Genomic DNA, 18,287 nt, shown 5'->3' with positions numbered 1-18,287 from the left:
CATCAAATTCGGGATTCAGACCAAAGAATACAATTATTCAATGTAGGTATTCTTCATGCAGTTTTGCCAATGCTTTTACTGGGGTTAAACAGACAAGTATTTTGTTTGATTACATTGCTCTATTGTCAACTGTAAATCATAGCACATTGATTGAAAGCTAACCTTTTGACAAATTAAAATATCAAGGCTTGCAAGCTTCTACCCTCGCCAATGTGATCATCCCTTCCACTTTTTGAAACTGTTGGAGGGTGTGTCCTGCCCCAACCTTTGGTTATATGCAGACACCTCATAAGACGCTTGTAAAATGCCATGGGAAATCCGTTGGATAGGGCATTTCAGGCAGTTATAGGTACAGGAACTTGGCCAGCTTTATATTGAAGCCAAATATCAAACTTCATTCATCTCAAATTTTGGTTATATCTCTTTTATTTACAAATAAAAAAAGTATGACAGTGTAGACATACAAACACTGTTCCACAGTGACATGGCGACTGTTGTACTGTGTGAATAAACACACAAAGAAACGGGGTTAACCTGAATGTTTGAATCCTCCTAATGTATTAACAGATTCATAACAGTTTTATTTCAGGTCTAAAACAGCAGTCTGAACCAAAAAGCATTATGCTTGGACGGATCAAGTGATGTCCTGACTCTGAGACCTAAATCAGCAGTCTTCAAAAGGGATTCACCAATTCTACTTTTTCATTATAGTAATATTGATATTATTTAATATTGGAATAGAATATCTTCTCCAAGTGTTATATATGCCGTATAATGGATATCATTATATATGCAAATATAATGATATCCATTCATTTTCCATAAAAAATATGTATAGATAGTAAATGAAGGGATGCATTGTGATATCCATGATACAGTTTTTTAGGTTGGTATTGTATCAATGTAATATGCTACTTGTTCATCATTATCTTAATTATTTGTATATCGTCTAATAATGTAGCAAAAGTCTACTTGAGTCAAAGTTCATTGTACAGATTAAAACTATATAATTTGAAAACATCAACTCTATTAATTATTTAATGGAAGTTACAGATACAAATTATGTTATTCATGTGAATTAAAAGTATTAGTTGAAACTTTGAGGTTTACTTTATACTTCACACAAAAGGTGTTTTTTATTTTCTTTATGCTGCATCTAATAACATGGTTTGACAAATACAGTTGGGCCCTGTGCTCAACTAAAAAATATGGGTAACATAGGATATTTAATATATATGTTATATGGTAAGAAAAATAATATTATTAGCAGCTCTATGCAAACCCCAATATTCCATATTTGAAGCATGTCTGAAAATTATAATTTGTGCTAATAAAAAAGTATAAATGAATTACAAAAAAAGTAAACATTAAAACAAACGATAATATTACCATGTATATAATCACAGGAACAATGATCTAAAGGAAAACAGCAGAAAATATTATTTTTTTTATCTTTCGGGTAGTTAATGGAAGTATCTCGTCCAAATGAAAAAGTGAGGCCTACTAAAAGATTGTGTAGGAGGGGGAGGGGTGCAACAAGCATGCCCCTTCTAAGCAGTCCACAAGTCAGAAATAGGTTCTTGTGTCATCATGGTCCATAGTGATCAAAGCTTCCAAGGTATTCCAGCGCTGCCCTGTAACATAACTGGTACTGGTCCTGAAAACAAAACCAAAATAGTAAAGACGTAAGACTTTGCTGTAATGGGAAACTGAGTAACACTTTATTTTATGTATTTAAGATTTTACTAAGTTGTGATCACACAGCTGATTGTCTGAGATAAAAAAAATCTCTCTAACATCTTCTGAACATATTGCACGGATGCAGCCAGGACAAGCATTCATTGAAGTCTAAAACGAATAAATAAAATGCATATTTTGCATTTTTCTCTCTCCTAAACTACTACGACTATGATGTGGCAGTGCTATGCCTTATATACCAAGTATGGAAAACAACATTTGACCTTTATAAAAGTTGAAACAACTTTAATATTTACATGACATGTTCCCTGTCCCACAGTATGTGTATATTTTAGATTATTGAAGCTACTTGGAGCCCTGGCCTGATGAGGAACCAGTACAGCCCAGTCTTAGCTCGCGCTGTACCTCTGTCTGCACCATGGCGGGTCTCTGAGTTCTCAGTGTCTTGACTGTCTGGAAGAGGTCCACCACTCCCTCGTATCTCATCCTCTCCAGCACAATGCTCAGTGCGATGAAAACACCCGTCCGTCCAACACCCGCACTGATGACCAAACATTCACATGTTAAAGAGTTTCAGCTTTGTAGGTTTTGCCATTAGCAGTCTCTAGTGGCTTGAGTCGTAGCCACAGTTATAGCTATGTAGGCCTTGGCACTTACACGGTCCAGTCTCCAGAAATGTTTGGCCAATGATAAATACGATGAGGCTCCAAGAATGCTTGCGTTCTAATTTCTACTTCAAATGCTAATTGTTGATAAGGGCATAGATTATTGAAGAGTGGATCAGAATAAAATATTTTTTTAGAAAAATGCCCTGGATGGACGTGCTTTATTCTTGAGGAACTTTCTAGTACAGATATTTTTTAAATGGGTTAGGGTAAGGATTAGGTTTGGCATTAGAAAAGTAGCATATGGCAGTTTTAACAGATCACACAATCAAATCAAGGAAACTGTATCCTGATGTTTTGGGTTACCGGGGAAACATTAAAAGGGCAACTGTATAGCCTGTGTCTGATTTCTGCCGCTTATCAGGGTTTCTGTTTAAGATGAAGAAAAACTGATGAATGTACACTTCAGCATGTCAGTGTAAATATACTGTGATGAGATGGTTACCTGCAGTGCACGGTGATCGGTCCATCTTGTCCAAACTGCTCTTTGGTTTTGTGAACCTGGCCGATAAAATCAATGAAGCCCTCTCCGGTTTTTGGAACACCTTGCTCAGGCCAGTCAGTAAACTGAAACTGTCTAATGGTCCTAGACTGGCCATCCTATATGGGTAGACAATTCATTCATTCTAATACTATTGAATAATTTTCAATCAAATGATAAAATCATTAAATGTGTATTCCTCAACCACTTAGGAATATCATGTGATGCATGAGAGGAACAGCAGGTACCCTGGCGTCTGTGACCTTGAACTCTCGGAGGATGTACTGAGGCATGTTGTACTCTGCCATGGGGTCCACCACAAAATACTGGTAGCGGGCTGATCGCTCAGCTGGCCAGTACTGATGGCACTTCTCCTACGAAAAAGGAATTGTTCATTCAGAGTGACCATCTACAGCAAATTAAACATTTTAAAAGATGCAAGAATGAGCTATGCTTGGATGGAATTCACTTTTTTGCATTAGTAATTACAGTAACTTCTCGCCCCTTGGCAGGGGCGAGAATTTTGATGAAGTAACAGCCTGAGATAACACAACCTTATATGTACATAAGTGGGTGTGTGTTCAGCTTTAAATCCATACACTTCAGAATGCCTCATTAGTGTGCATTTCCACAGTTTGCATATGTCTACATGTCAAAACTTTGTTTCCGTCTTGTTTTTGGGTGCGTCTGTGTATGGTACATGTGTGGGTCACCCACCCTCCCCATCTCCCGGAGTTTGGTGAGCATGACGACAATGGTGGAGTTATGTTCCCAGAGCATCCTCCAGAAGTCCTCTGTGGTCTCTGCCAAGGGGCCCTGTGTAGCCATATAGGCTCTCTGTTGCCTGCACAAAGGAAGGACGAGATGGCAGCATATCTACAAGTTATGGTCACACTTAATAATAAGCGTACACTTATGAACCATTAAAAAACATTAGGTAATGCAGTGCTGAGCATTATTATGTAGCATCAGTATAGTGTTAGGCATTATGGTTAGTCCTGAAAAAACAAAAACACCACATGAAAGGATAAGCGATGGTGTGCAAGTACCAATGAACACATTAGTAAATCAATAGAGCCTGATTTACAGGCTCTATTGTAGCCTTATTGTAAATCATACTGATTACTCTTAGTAGGATTTACGAAGAGTAATCATTAGTAAATGATTACTAGACCATTAGATAAGTGTTCTGTCATTTAATGTTTATTACTGCAATAACCAATGTTTATTATTGGTTTATTGTAGCCCTATTGTAAAGGGTTAACAAAGTTATTTTTATATTTCAATGTATTCAAAGATAGTTCAATTAATTGTGTATTCTACGCCTTTGTTATTTTCTTTCATTTTGTTTTACAATGATTATTTGTATATCATCAGTTATACATGGTATATATGATATATAAGGTATATAACGGTTTTAATTCAGCATTTCAGGAATTGCAATACAAGCCTAACCCTTAACCCCTGTGTCAAAACTCCTTTGCCTCATGTCATTTTGGTAACTGCTGTTAAAAGACAGAGCTTTGCTGTGTGTACAGCAATGAAATAATCAGTATGGTCAAATGGCACAATTATGCGATTATAATTGGACAGACACCCTAAACATGATTCAACAGATTGATACAGCTACAACAAATGTTGTGATTGGTGAACTGCAGAAGTTAAGAGGCTTGGAAAAGCTTTGTTGACTAAACGACGGTGGGTGAAATACAACTGGATAACTTCAAAGAGGAGACGTGGGTCTGGCTGGTAGAATCATCAGTGATATGCTCTCCTCACCTGTAGCCATCGATGGAGCTGGCATTGATATAGTCCGAGCCCTCCACCCCCCGAAGGGGCTGCAGGCAGACCCGGCTGGACTCAAAAGGCATGATGTTCACCAGGCGGTTCTTGAACTTGTTGCATGGCAGGTTGGCACTGATAAATCTTGAGGTATGTGCTTTAGAGTTGGCTAAGTTCTGCACAATGGGACACAAAAAGATTGCATAGCGTTTGTAAGAGACGGAGCTCGAGACAGCTCGAGATGGCGAGACAGCAATTGCAATCTTCAGTCAATTCGAATGAATCCTTTAAGAATAGGAGTGTGTTGATCTAGTAAATGTCTACACTTAAATTATTAAATTATTACTACGTTATTGTTCTGTTTGCATTTCATTATGTTGCATTATGTTCATGCTGTTTTATAGTGTACTTTAGCCCGAGAACATCATAAAACCAATTGAAAATCTCAAGGATCCAGATATTACTATTGACCTAATTTCTATTTTTATAGCGGTAGGGTAAGGTTTGAAAAAGTTAATGAAAAGTAAGGTGCCCGTTTGTCCTCTGGCTTCAGATAAAAGTCTCACGATCTATTGAAGTGAGGTCTAGGACTTTTTGTTTAAGTGTGCCCAACCAATTCAATAATATTTGTATTCAGTCATTTCTAGCCACTTTTAATTTATGCCCCTTATCTTATTGTAGTTCAATATTTTCTGTTACCATTTTGAATTGCTCTTTGCAGTGAAGAAAACCAATGAAAGCCTTACAGGCAATGATTTACCTTGAACTCCAGCTCCATGGGGGTGAGCGTCTCCCCAGGTGCATTCTGGGAAAGTTTCTGGATGTGGCCGAACAGACTGCGGGCTGGGACCTCCGTGCAGCCACAGGTAGTGGCCTCCAGCAGGGCCTCGTGAATAAAAACGTACTGGTCCTCAGTCTGGACCATGTAGTTCCTGGCCGCACGCATGCAGGTCACATAACCATAGGCGTCCACCGTCTTCTCATACTTGATCCTCTCCAGCATGGCTTCTATGACGATGAAGCATCCGGTCCGGCCCACTCCAGCACTGAGGACACAGCAGAATACATCTGGTGAGGAGGTCCGCTAGAAGAGCAACTGGGGGCTTAATCCCCTGGTGACCATCTTGGTCCTCAACACTGGGCCTGCGGTTGGAGAGCCTTTTTAGCTTAGGAAGGTTCCTTACTGAGGGAAATTACCTGGGAGTATCTAAGTAGCAGCCATTCTAAGATCTGTTGAAATTCTCTAAATAATGAGGAAAGGCGCTTCATTTTTTTCGGTTTAATTCCAACCTTCCAGCCTACATGCAACAAAACGGTAAGGACGGACTGAGAAAAGTATCTAAGATGAATGCCAGACCCCCGTCCATAACATTCACCATCGCATAATGACTGTGCCGAGAGTTAGTGCAGTCGGAGTCTCTTAGCACCGCAACCTGGCTTGGTGGGGGAAACTGAAGATCGAAAATTTCTGGTCTCTCCAGAGGTTTCTATACCAGGACCATAACCAGCATTAAGGAACAATGCTATAACTATAATCAGTCTCTTTTAATTCAGAGACAGTTATTTGTTTCGATTTTTTGTATTTGTGCCCACATATTGGTGTACATAAATATAAGACAACCAGAAAAGCATAGTTCCCCAAACAGTAAAAGCTATGTTATCACTGACTGTGTTATTAAATCAGTTGAAAGGGGTCTTAAGACGGTTATAGAAATGTATCTTATAGGTTTTAAACCTATATGATGCCATTAGCAGTCTCTAGCATTTCTATTAATTTCTTCAAAATAAAGACATTGAATATTGGACTCTATTACTATTATTCTTATTATTCTTATGTATATGGAAACCACTTTACTTGACTCCTGTTAAATGGAGAGTACCTGCAGTGGACTACCATGGGGCCAGCCTCTAGCGGGTTACAGGCCTTCACTCTGCGGAGGAAGGCCAGGGTGGGGGTGGGGTGCTCTGGGACCCCGTGGTCCGGCCAGGCTAAGAACTGGAACTGCTTCACTTCCCGCCTCTCGCTGGAGCCGTTCTGCAACCGTGGGTTAAGGTCCAGTAGCATTTATTACACTAGCTCCGCTCAAGATGGAACATAATAATAGAATAATAAAAAATGGATATAACATCTATAAAGAATATAAAATATTATTAATGCACAAAATCAAATTTAGAAACATTTAGAAAGTTCGCCAGATGAGCTCTATAACATACAAACAAGCACACACACACACAGAGTAATCCCAAGTTCTCAAAATAAACATTCAATGTTAAACAATAATAGATGCCTAGCATTGCGTATAATAATTTTAATTACAATTTTAATTCCTTAATGTACCTTAAACAGGGCAAAGGTGCGGAGAATATAGGTGGCCAGCTCCACGGTGTCCAACATGGAAACCTGGATCACTCCGTACGTCTCTGTGCCTCGGCTGGGCCAGTACTGGTCACACTTAAGCTGTCAATCAAACAAGCACATCAGTCCATCCTTACTGTTCCGCTAGCGAAGCTCACCTTACAACAGGACAGCAAAACAACGATCAACAGAGTAAGACACACAGAACATTACAAACATGAGCAGGATGCATACAATTAACCTGGATATAAAACACACAAGTGTTTAACAGTGGAAAACTTACTAGAGCAGTTTCACATGAACATACTCCTCAACTACTCCTTCTCTTACTTATTGTTTCTGTTGAGTTAGAAGAAATAAGCTGTAACAACATTATAAACATATTAAATAAAAATTGCAGAGAAAGCGCCCAGGGAGGGGAGAGAAAGAAAGCAAAAGTTTAATGAAGAGTTGTGGAAATAATCATGCAAGGGTGGACTGCTGGGAAGTGGTGCGCATGAAGCTGCCGTCGCTCCGGCCTCGCTAGGAGCTAGACGGAGGAAGCGGGGGCAGCCAGGCCTCAGGACCGCTAAGCGGGCTAACCAGATGGGAGGGCATCTGCTCAAGATGAAGGCAGTTTGCCTGAAGGAGAGAACAGGGGTGAGGGGCAGATGTCCAACTGTTACATTCACACCACTGGTCCGAGAGATGTGAAGGGGCCTATTAGCCGTGTTTGGATGGCTGGTCACCGCCACATGGCTGGAGCAACACACAATGCTCACTGAGTTTAACGCAAACAGAGATTCTTTGGCTGAGGCTCTTTCTTCTGCTAACTTCAATTAGCAGTGGAATGCTGACAAGAGGGAGAAGGGAGATGAGCAATGGATGTGAATGTGGTTCTGTAACAATAGTCAAAATAAAGTTTGTGCTTCAGTGGACAACTAGAAGAGCAGACAAGAGCAGTTTCTTACAGAAGAAACCTAATACTTTCACGGTTATATGCAGCAAACGAGGTATGTGTATAAATTGTTTAAAACGTTTGTTTTCAGAATATATGTGTGTTCACAGGGCTCTCAAGTCTCACGCATTCGGCGTGAGACACACGCAATTCAACCCATGCACACGCTCACACGCCACACTTCGTATTTTTCACGCAGAGAAATTACCAGGATAGCACCAACCAATTTCAGCCGCTATTTAACAGTGGAACAGGTAGGAATCAAATGGGTTTCCCGTACGTAGGGTAACCAGACGTCCTCTTTTGCCCGGACATGCCCTCTTTTTGAGACACTTTTAAAAAAATGTGTGGCGGAATTTCAAAATCGTCCGTGATTTTTTTGTAACCTCATACATGTTCACATTGAATTTGCGTTGCATTTCTCTGGGTCGTTCACAAACTAGTTAGGCTACGCCCTCCCCTACTCTGTTCTGTTCGGTTTGCATTGTTGGAAGTGAGTAGGGGGAGTGGTTAAGTAGAGCCTTCAGATTGGACGGTTTGACTAAATTACCGTCATGTTTTGTATTTATTTTTTTACCATTATTGTTTTATAGGGACAAACACTAACAAATTTCTCCTACAGGGGATTGATAAAGTTCTATCTATTGAACAGAAAGAAACACTTGGTCATACTTTACACACTTTACCGCAGCATTGGCCTACTGAATGCCACAGATATATTTTAAGCATTGGACTGAATGCCACATAAATATACAATTATGTTTTTGCACGTTTGCAACGTTTAAAAGTTCAGGGGAAAGTATATGCCTCTACTGGTGTTGCTTAAGCCAATAGCCTTTTGAGGCAGTGTTGTAACTGAATATTAGTGTTAAGGGCCAATAATGCTTACTATCATACATTAGTCACCATGTCTGTGGACACATTTGTATCCCATTTGTATCCCGCCCCCTTACCTGGAGGGAGTGATACCAACTTTTTATTGAACAACCAAAAAAAAGTTAAAAAACAGCTTTCAAAAATTGCACTATAAGTCGGTAATGAACTAATAATTATTTGGTTAAAGTGATTGCTGAGAGACACAGAAAGAGGTTACATGTGGACCAGAGGATCCTGCCCCTATCTGCCCATTGGCCACCCCATTACGACAGGCAGACAGCAAGCATTGTGTGTGTATATGTGTGTATGTGTATGTATGTGTGTGTGTGTGTGTGTGTGTGTGTATGCTTAATACCCTTGATTTCTCCTCAAGCCGTGTCACCATGACGATGGTGCTGGTCTGCTGCTCCCACACCATCCTCCAGAAGTCCCCCAGTGTCTCTGGCAGCGGGCCCTGAGTGGCGATGTAGGCGTTCTGCTTCCTGTAGCCGTCCATGTAGTTGGCGTTGATGTAGTCGCTGCCTGGAATCCCTGCAGTGACGGGAAGAAGTTGGAGAGCATCTAACGAGCTGGACCTCTGTAAGCAGTTCTATTGGGACACAAGTGTTGGACAGGGCAGATATATTGCTCTACAGTCATTTTTCCATCTCCACTCGCTCCAATCTGATTGGGAGGAGAAAGGGGTCTAACTACAATGCTTGTTTCCTGGCGATCCAATACTGCCAGTAACAATCAATGCTGTAATTATGTCAACATTTACGTTTAAAGGGCAATTTGGGCCAATATGAACCTCTCATCGTACAAGTTTATAAAAATTTCTGGACTCACCGTCCACCGGACTGAGGACCACCCTGGAGTGGTCGTAGGCGATGACATTGGCATAGCGGTTCTTTGGTTTGTTCACGTCCAGGTTTGAGTGCTCCCACGTGAACTGCTGTCCAGGATCTATAGCCTGTGTGGATGAGTTTGAGTGAGTGAGTGAGTGAGTGAATGAGTGAGTGAGTGATTGAGTGTGGGTGTTTGTGCGCGTGTGTGTTTTCGTAGGAAGAGAGAGTGAGGGAGAGTGAGGGAGAGAGAGAGACATCACATGACTATTTTATGACCCGTCTCGTGAGATGAGATGGCAAGTTATATTTTCAGATATTTTAACAACAACATCAAGCTTGTGTAAAGGTTAATGGTAATGACAGGGAAAAAGACAGAGCTGGAGTTCAAAAGTTATAAATAAATATCACAAAGCATAGTTCATAAATATGTAACTGCATACATTTTCTAGTGAGCCATAAAAGCGGTCTCAAATGGCTTCAACCATTGGTTCATTCTACATAAGATATAGAATGAACCAATGGCATTCTATATCAGCAATATTTCATTGGTTAAATTATTTGGCGAGACACAATAAACACCTTTTTTTCCCAAAAGCTTCTTTCGAGTGTTTTTAGTGGTATCGAGTGGTTATCTTCTCGCTACTACATTAGTTTATGTTTATTGAGCATGAACCAGTAAGTTACCTCATACTCCAGAGAGAAGCCCAGGCCACTGTTAGCTTTCAGCCTGTCGATGTGGTCCAACAGGTTGCCCGTGGCAACAGGGGGATGCTCCCTCATCCCTGCAGAGAGCCATGGCATCTTTTAACATGTTTAACGAGGCTCGTTAGTGGTTGGGGGGGGTTGGCTTGCGGGAGGCGTCGAAGAGAGAACAGGGGAATGAGTTTTTGTGTATGCCAAGGACTTGCACATCTATATTTTTATAGCATATTTACTCTTACTATTAAGACCATTTGGTGAGAGTTAAAGACCAAATTGTACAATTTTGAAACTGACATAAAACTGAATTGCCATTGTGTTATTGCGTTATTGTTATTGTTTTAAAAACACAACACTCTTACCCTATGTCCTGTTTAACTTAACAAACTCAACACAGACCCAAGACAAAAACAGATCACCACATTATCAGACCTAGAATCATCTGGATACGAAGATGCTATACTTCAAGAAAAAAATAAAATCCCACTGTGTTGCTAATGGTCTGTTATCAGTAATGATAAAATATGGAAAATGTGTATTGGCTTTATAAACCTCTTAGTTATAATCATGTTAAACAGGTGTTACCTTTCTTAATCATTATTCTTGCCAAGGTCCGACTGTAAGACCTGCTCATTTGAATAATTGTTGTGTGTAGTGAGAACAATGTGAATGTGCATAATGTGTAAGGGACAATCACCTCAAGGCAGGGCAATAAACAGTTTGATATGCCCGGCTCGTGGACGGCTTACCGCGGTAACCTTCCACGAGCCGGGACAATCAAACTGTTTATTGCCCTGCCTTGAGGTGATTATCCCGTTTATTCTACTTCTTGCTTGCCAACATAATTAAACAAGTCAAATACTTTAATAATTATGCTTTTTCTTATTCATATTGCATGCTTATTAAATGTATACTCTGTTTGAGTTCATCTCCCTCAAAAAGTAGTCCCCTTTAATTACGATCGATCAAACATGTTTTGGACGCCACGAAGGGCATTACCCCGCTTATACCATGGTCACTTTCCAAAGAAAAGAAATTAAGATCATTCATTCATATTTTCATGCGTTTTACAATCCAAATATAAAGTTTTTCACATGCCATAATTTAGTTTCCCTGGTAATGCCTGAGGGTTTGACTAAAACTTGGAATAATCATTAACCTCCTGTAAGGCTCTAATGCAACGGAAACGTTTTTCACTCCTTCAGTAAATAGGATGGCCCTTAGCTACGACTTGGCAATGGGAGGTATTCTAGTCCGCTGAGCTATGAGCCAGAGAGCTAACGTTATTGATTGTACATATTTATAATTTGAAATTCGTCCCAGCCTTTATACCACAGATACTCTAGGGTCTATAGCATATAACCGCGTTGTCTATTACAGCTTAATTCATTTTTCAAAATTTACCAGCTCTCGTTTTAAGAGTAATCACCACGCCATTCGTTTCAATGGGAATCGCGACGGTCTATACTTTCAACATAAAGTGTACAGATTTATAATTTGAAATTCGTCCCAGCCTTTATACCACATCCGATTACAGTTTAATGCATTTTTCACAATTTACCAGCTCTCGTTTTGAAGACTAATCACCGCGTATCAAGTATTCCAGAAAATACAAGCGGCGTATTGAATCTACTATTTAATGACGCTGTGCTCAGTCAGCAGCAAGTAGAATCATCAAGTCAGCGGGCAACCTGCCGGGTTAATGCCCTCCTCCCAGCTAATCAGAATCAAGCATTCTTAAATGAAGTAGAATAAAACTATAATAATTTACAATTTGTTCTTGCACAAAGATGTCTGGATATATGTATACTGCAGTGACATTGGGAACAAAGCAATTTTATACATTTTGAAATGTATGTGCAAAAAAAGCAAACACAAAAAACATTACAGAACAAAAAATCTGTAACAGAGAACATGAAACACAAAAAACTGAATTAACTCATAATTGAAGGGGCAGGTCAGTCATTTAGTGAGGATAGCTGAATTACAGGGACTTAAAAAACAATGCATAAATGTAATTGTGAGACCATCCTGATATTCACGTCTGCTTTTACAATCAGTCTGGTCTTGGTTTGGGACCAGACTATCTTTTTAAACACGATGGGTCGGGGCAGACTGAGGCGCTGCTTGTTCTTCTGAACTGAAAACTCTATGGAAGTTAATCTGTGTCTTCGGATTTTGAAAATAAAAAGCCATTGAATTTTAAGTACTGAATATTTATGCATTGAAGTAATATATCTGGATTTTTTGCCTCTGAATTTAACTCAATGTAAAAAAATTCGAAATCAAATATTCAACGTTAAAATTTTTAACTTAAATACGTTCAACGTCCCCAAATTCAACATGCCAAAGTCACCTGCAAAATACAATGTATGACATTCAGCGTTAACATCAACGGACCAAAGGAAGAGCAATCGATCCGAGATGCTAGATCGGCTTGATGGCATAAGTAGAAATGTATCCTGACTGCATATTAACTTGAAAAAAGGCTACAAATATTAGCATTTAAAAAACTTACTTTTAACCACTGGTCTAGAGTTAGTATTTCCCAATTCATTATACACATAAACAGACTTTAGAAGAAAACCTTCTGAAGGATCAAGAATGTCAAAGGTAGAAACTAACTTGTTGTGTTTGGGCATTTGGGGGATCTGGAACCTGCCAGGGAGTGAGAGACACATAATTACAAATAATATAATAATAATAATAATAATAATAATAATAATAATAATAATAATAATAATAATAATAAGAGAAATACAACACATTAATTAAAAAGGAAATACATGAATGAATAGGAACAGGTACAGGTCAGTTTCTTGAAATATATTGATCTCAAAACTCACTGTGTGAGTTTGTATATATATATATATATATATATATATATATATATATATATATATATATATATATATATAGCTAGAAACATGGGGGTAATAACAGCATGCTGACACACATTGAGGTCCCAACATTTTAAGTGAGTTGGTTGGTGATGTAGTAGATATATAATTCTCAGGAATCTATAGATATTGGACATTGTGTGTTCTTGTAATAATATGTTGGTGAGAATAAAGATTATAGCATGTCATGTCAAGTCATTTTGGCAAAAAAGAAATTGCAACTTTTTTAAACAGCAATAAAAGTGATCCATTAGAAACAGACCATTTATGTCATCAAGGTCAATTCAGTTCAAATTCAGAAATACGTGTGTGTGTGTGTGCGTGTGTGTGTGTGTGTGTGCGTGCGTGTGTGCGTGCGTGCATGCGTGCGTATATGTCTCCATGCCTTGTGTCTGGTAGTTGAGTCTTCTCATCTCCACAGGGTCTTGGGTCTGGTGCAGCAGTGAGTCCTTAACCCCGGCTACCAGGTACTCATCCTTGGCTGTGAGCGAGCCCCGCTTCCTAAACAGAGAGGGTCACAAAGCCAGATAAGAATGAGAGTTGTGAGTCAAACACATCACAGATACATGAGATACATCACACACTTATATTGCAGGCTTTATATGATGTGTAGAAGATAATGATAGTTGAACATTTATGTATATTTTTCTTTTTTTTGCTGAAACATAGTTGATGTTGTAGACAGCGTTCTTTTTCAGAACACACGTATGAGTTTGCATAACTATCTTAAAGCGCAGAGTGTGATGGGTTCCCTTTAATAAAGGAGTAATGAAAATACATTTGGTCATGTAAAATAAAGGTACCACTTACTCCTCTTGTTTGCTATGTCCATGGTCCACAGGTCAGAAGTCAGAGGTGAAAGGCAAAGAGAGAAGACATTGGATGTTATCATACCAAGAGATTTAGAGACACCAGGTGATGCTGGGCACTAGAAAAGCCCTATTAACTTCTTCTAACACGGAGCCAAACACTAAAGGGCAACTTAATGTGAGAAATATGGACAGACCACTAGTTATTTTACTAAACTTTTTGAAGAAGCCAAAAGTTGTATTTAATTGTTACCATCATGTTGAAAACCATAACTATATATAACTATACCTATAAATCATGCATAATGCTGCGAAAAATATTTATTGAAACGTCACACTGTTTACATTAAATTAAGTGAATAATGATTGTATATAGATGCTGAGTATTACTGGGTAGAAGTTGCTGGGGGCTCTCACCAAAAATAAGGTAATCATTTGAAATAGATTAATCATAAAAGGATAATGATCTTCTGTAACAATTGGCTGAGAACCTGTACATAGTTCTGAAAAAAGTACAATACAATACAAAAGGCATTTTCACACTGGCAAGCCGGTACGGTGGCGGCTTTGCACACCCTGCAATTTCACTGTCTTGCCTGTTTAAAACTGAGGGGGTAAATTCCGACTTTGTCAAGGAGCCGGCTTTCTTGGTTCACTGAAACAGGCGGAGCGACGCACGGAGACTTCTTTAGAATAATTTGCATACCCTGCATGCAAGAATGAGTAGACCACATCCGAGTGTTGGCTACAAACGCAATTAACTATTTAGAAGTTCAAAAAGGCCAACATATTCTTTATTTTGCTGACCACTTTTTGTTTTTTATCCAGCCAAAAGCCTCGTAAGGAAAGTTCCTCTGCTACTTTCTCGTAGATCGCACCATCTTTCCCCGACTTCATAAAATGCGACTGCATCGCCTTCTCTCCCATGATGGTCAGCAGCTCGTTGATCTCATTGTATCTCCAGTTAAAACTACCCATGTTGATGTCGTTGCGTCATCAACATGGAAAAAACGGGGACTGTGGCATGAAAAAGGCGGGTATAAGACGGGCATATTTCACAGTGTAAAAACGACTAAAGATAGTGTGTGTGTGTGTGTGTGTGTGTGTGTGTGTGTGTATGTGTGTGTGTGTGTGTGTGTGTGCGTGCGAGCGTGCGTGCGTGCAAGTGTGTATTCAAACAATGATTTTCTACGATTCACCTCTGCTTCTCATTGTATTGTCAGTTTCCCCTCACCTCTTGAGCAGCAGAATAGCAATAACAGTGCCAATGATGAGGAGGACAGCCAGAACAGGACCCATCACCCAGAGCATCTCAGGGTCCTCAGAGGGCCACGGCATGGTTTGGAACGACAGCACCACCGGCTCAGAAAACGGACTGGCCACAAAGACCTTTTGCTGCTGCTTCACAGGTACAGACAAAGAGGATGCCACTTGAAAAAACTTCTATAAAATGTTAAAAACCGGAAGAGATTATAATATAACATGCATTTACTCTCAGTGAATCACATCTTTTTTTAATAGAAGGCCTAACAGCAGGTGATTAGACCAGTAGCAATAACAACATATATTTATTTGATATTGATTAATACGTGGACAGCTGAATAGGATTATCTTTAATATAATTTTATAATTATATAAAAGTAGTGGTTGCACTATTTTACATATAAAAGTATTGTCTGACATTTGAGATTTCCCACAGATCTATTCTCTGAATGATATCTTATTTAAAACTGTTTCAGTAAACCACTCCTTAAAAAAAAGTGAAATAGTGCAGGTATATTGATTGTGTCAAAACTTGAACCACAAACGTTGTCCAGCTGTGTGAATTATATTTGCTAGAAAAACGGTTCAATGCGGTTAGCATGGCATGTGTGAGCCATACAAAATGACCATCTTTTAAAGTCCAATACTAATTTGATCTGCTCTGAACCTGTTTAAATTATGATACAAATCTGAATCGACTTTCCTCTTGAGCAAGTTGATCTCAGAGGTTTCCCTCAATAACTAAGCACTATTGTACAGACACCACATCAGCATGTGACTATGAAATATGGAAACCTAAATGTGAGGCTAGAGATGTGGCAATTCCCACTCACAGAGTCTTGGTCTGTGAGCTCGGCGAGGACAAAGCAGAGGCACAGCTGCTGCCCTGGAAGGGCCCGGTTGTAGTAGCGGTGGTAGTGCTTCTCGTCACCCAGGGTGAAGGCCTCAGGCAGGGACTCCAGCTGGGCAGCGATGTAGGGCTGGGGAACGTCCTCGATCTGTCTCCGGCGCCGGAAAACGCTGAGGTCCATGTCCGTTTCCAGGAGCTCCATGGCAGGGGGAGGACGTCAGATCAGATATGTAATGACTATTTTTAGGGATGGGTGTTGTGGCTTTTACCAAAACCATCACAATGGGATTTCACAAGTGACAATACTCTCTGTTGCGATTTTAAATCTGATATTTCTGGACTATATTTTCAAAATAGCTTCAATGCCAGAATCGATAGACTTTAAATAATCCCGATGCAAAGCTTTTGCTACGTGTGTCACTGCACAGTTTTCTTTAGTTTTTAATTGTATGAAGTGTGTTATTTAATAAACAATAAGACACATGAAAAAGCATGAAAGTAAAATCACACAACTATAATGGAAGATTTGAGAATGTCAAACTAAACAAGCCTGTGTTAACATCGGTAGTCATCCATAACAATGACAAAAATAATTATATACAAGATCAAATATTGAAATTAAAGTATAAACAGATTAAACATTATTTAGTTCAACACCCAGAACTTTCTCTTCATTGTTCTACAAGTCAAAAAAGACAAGTTAAGAATTGAGAACAAGCATTTCCAGCATATTCAAACAGATTGATCAAAGTTCCTGCTTACACCGGACATTAACAAGCAGTTTGGGCCATTGGATATGTTGCTAGTGACAGTGTTGGGAAAGTTCACTTTCTACATGAACTAGTTCAAAGGTCAGTTCACAAATTTTAAAATGAACTACTTCAGTTAAACGTTCATAATTCAAAATTTTGAACTAAGTCCACAGTTCCAAAAAATTAACTAGTTCATAGTTCTTTTTTTCAATATGTTGCTGTGAGCTATTCGTTTTTTCCGGTATTTTGAACATTGAGCCCCATCTGAGGTTTGTCTAGGTTGAAATAGAGTGGTTCAACCAAGTATCTCAGCTTAATACAGTTTCTATCGTGTTTTATTGCACATTTAGCGCATTTTGTGAATCCCATTGATTTCTGTTGGAAGACTCATTGCTCGTTGGCCGGAAACGGAATGGGGGGGTGTTCACGTTTGGTTGTAGTCTTTTCGCTCGGTTCTAGCCCTACTGATGAGAGGGAGAACCGAGCGAAAAGACTACAACCAAACATGAACAGCCCCCCTTTCCGTTTCCGGCCAAGAAGCAATGGTTGTATGAGGTATTCTAGTCCGCTGAGCTATGAGCCAGAGAGCTAACGTTATGGATTGTACATATTTATAATTCGAAATTCGTCTCAGCCTTTATACCACAGATACTCTAGGGTCTATAGCATATAACCGTGTTGCCTGATTCCAGTTTAATTCATTTTCCACAATTTAACAGCTCTCGTTTTGAAGAATAATCACCGCGCCATTCGTTTCAATGGGAATCGCGCCGGTCTATACTTTCAAAATAAAGTGTACATATTTATAATTTGAAATTCGTCCCAGCCTTTATAGGACAGATACTATAGGGTCTATAGCATATAACCGCGTTTTCTGATTATAGTTTAATGTAACAGTAAACTGGCAACACCTCAACTGCAAATTAACCGCAGAGATTAGCATGGCAACCGGTCAAAGAACACGGCGTTCTGCGCGCGCATCCACCGTGTTGATAAACAAATAACCCCCATATTGAACGAAGTTAAACCAAGTTAGCGTGCAGTTCACAGACACCAGAATGAACGAGTTCAAAGTAACGTTCATCAGGCAGCAATACAGTCCGTTCAGTTCACGTTCTCCCAAAATATGAACAAGTTCATGAACTATCGTTCAATGAACGCGTTCAGGCACAACACTGGCTAGTGATGTCGTCCTGTGGGATTAGCCCCCTATGTGACCTGCACTCTGTATGAACCGTAGACATGAAAACGCTCGGCTACGGAGTCACGTTGCGATAACAAAGTGGATCACTATAAACTAAATTGTTGTTTTAAATTAAATGTTTTAAATTACCCAAGTAGCCAACTCACGCATGTGTCCTGTGTGAAAAACAATACACTGTGAAACCAAAC

General features: G+C 39.5%; 1 protein-coding gene across 6 annotated transcripts in view; it reads right to left on the bottom strand.

The window, feature by feature from the left end:
* Positions 1 to 415: 415 nt before the first annotated feature.
* The window catches only part of ptprfa (protein tyrosine phosphatase receptor type Fa), a 50,125-nt gene continuing 32,253 nt past the window's right edge, over positions 416 to 18,287 (bottom strand). For 5 of the 6 annotated variants that reach the window (XM_079739347.1, XM_079739348.1, XM_079739344.1 and 2 more), the window contains 17 exons: positions 16,127 to 16,339; positions 15,265 to 15,431; positions 14,032 to 14,043; positions 13,607 to 13,722; positions 12,947 to 12,979; positions 10,307 to 10,404; positions 9,624 to 9,747; positions 9,151 to 9,326; positions 6,965 to 7,084; positions 6,507 to 6,661; positions 5,387 to 5,672; positions 4,624 to 4,802; positions 3,562 to 3,688; positions 3,093 to 3,218; positions 2,809 to 2,963; positions 2,104 to 2,239; positions 416 to 1,657 (listed from right to left, as the gene is read on the bottom strand). In XM_079739347.1, the coding sequence (XP_079595473.1) occupies positions 1,589 to 1,657; positions 2,104 to 2,239; positions 2,809 to 2,963; positions 3,093 to 3,218; positions 3,562 to 3,688; positions 4,624 to 4,802; positions 5,387 to 5,672; positions 6,507 to 6,661; positions 6,965 to 7,084; positions 9,151 to 9,326; positions 9,624 to 9,747; positions 10,307 to 10,404; positions 12,947 to 12,979; positions 13,607 to 13,722; positions 14,032 to 14,043; positions 15,265 to 15,431; positions 16,127 to 16,339 (2,292 nt within the window). In that variant the 3' untranslated portion in view covers positions 416 to 1,588. The remainder of the gene's footprint in view (positions 1,658 to 2,103; positions 2,240 to 2,808; positions 2,964 to 3,092; positions 3,219 to 3,561; positions 3,689 to 4,623; positions 4,803 to 5,386; positions 5,673 to 6,506; positions 6,662 to 6,964; positions 7,085 to 9,150; positions 9,327 to 9,623; positions 9,748 to 10,306; positions 10,405 to 12,946; positions 12,980 to 13,606; positions 13,723 to 14,031; positions 14,044 to 15,264; positions 15,432 to 16,126; positions 16,340 to 18,287) is intronic. The other variant, XM_079739345.1, reaches the window with a different exon arrangement.

Source organism: Pollachius pollachius (genome assembly GCF_949987615.1).
Source record: "Pollachius pollachius genome assembly, chromosome: 7".
NCBI lineage: Eukaryota > Metazoa > Chordata > Actinopteri > Gadiformes > Gadidae > Pollachius > Pollachius pollachius.
Note: the sequence above shows the minus strand (reverse complement) of the source record. Positions and strands in the feature narration are given on the sequence as shown.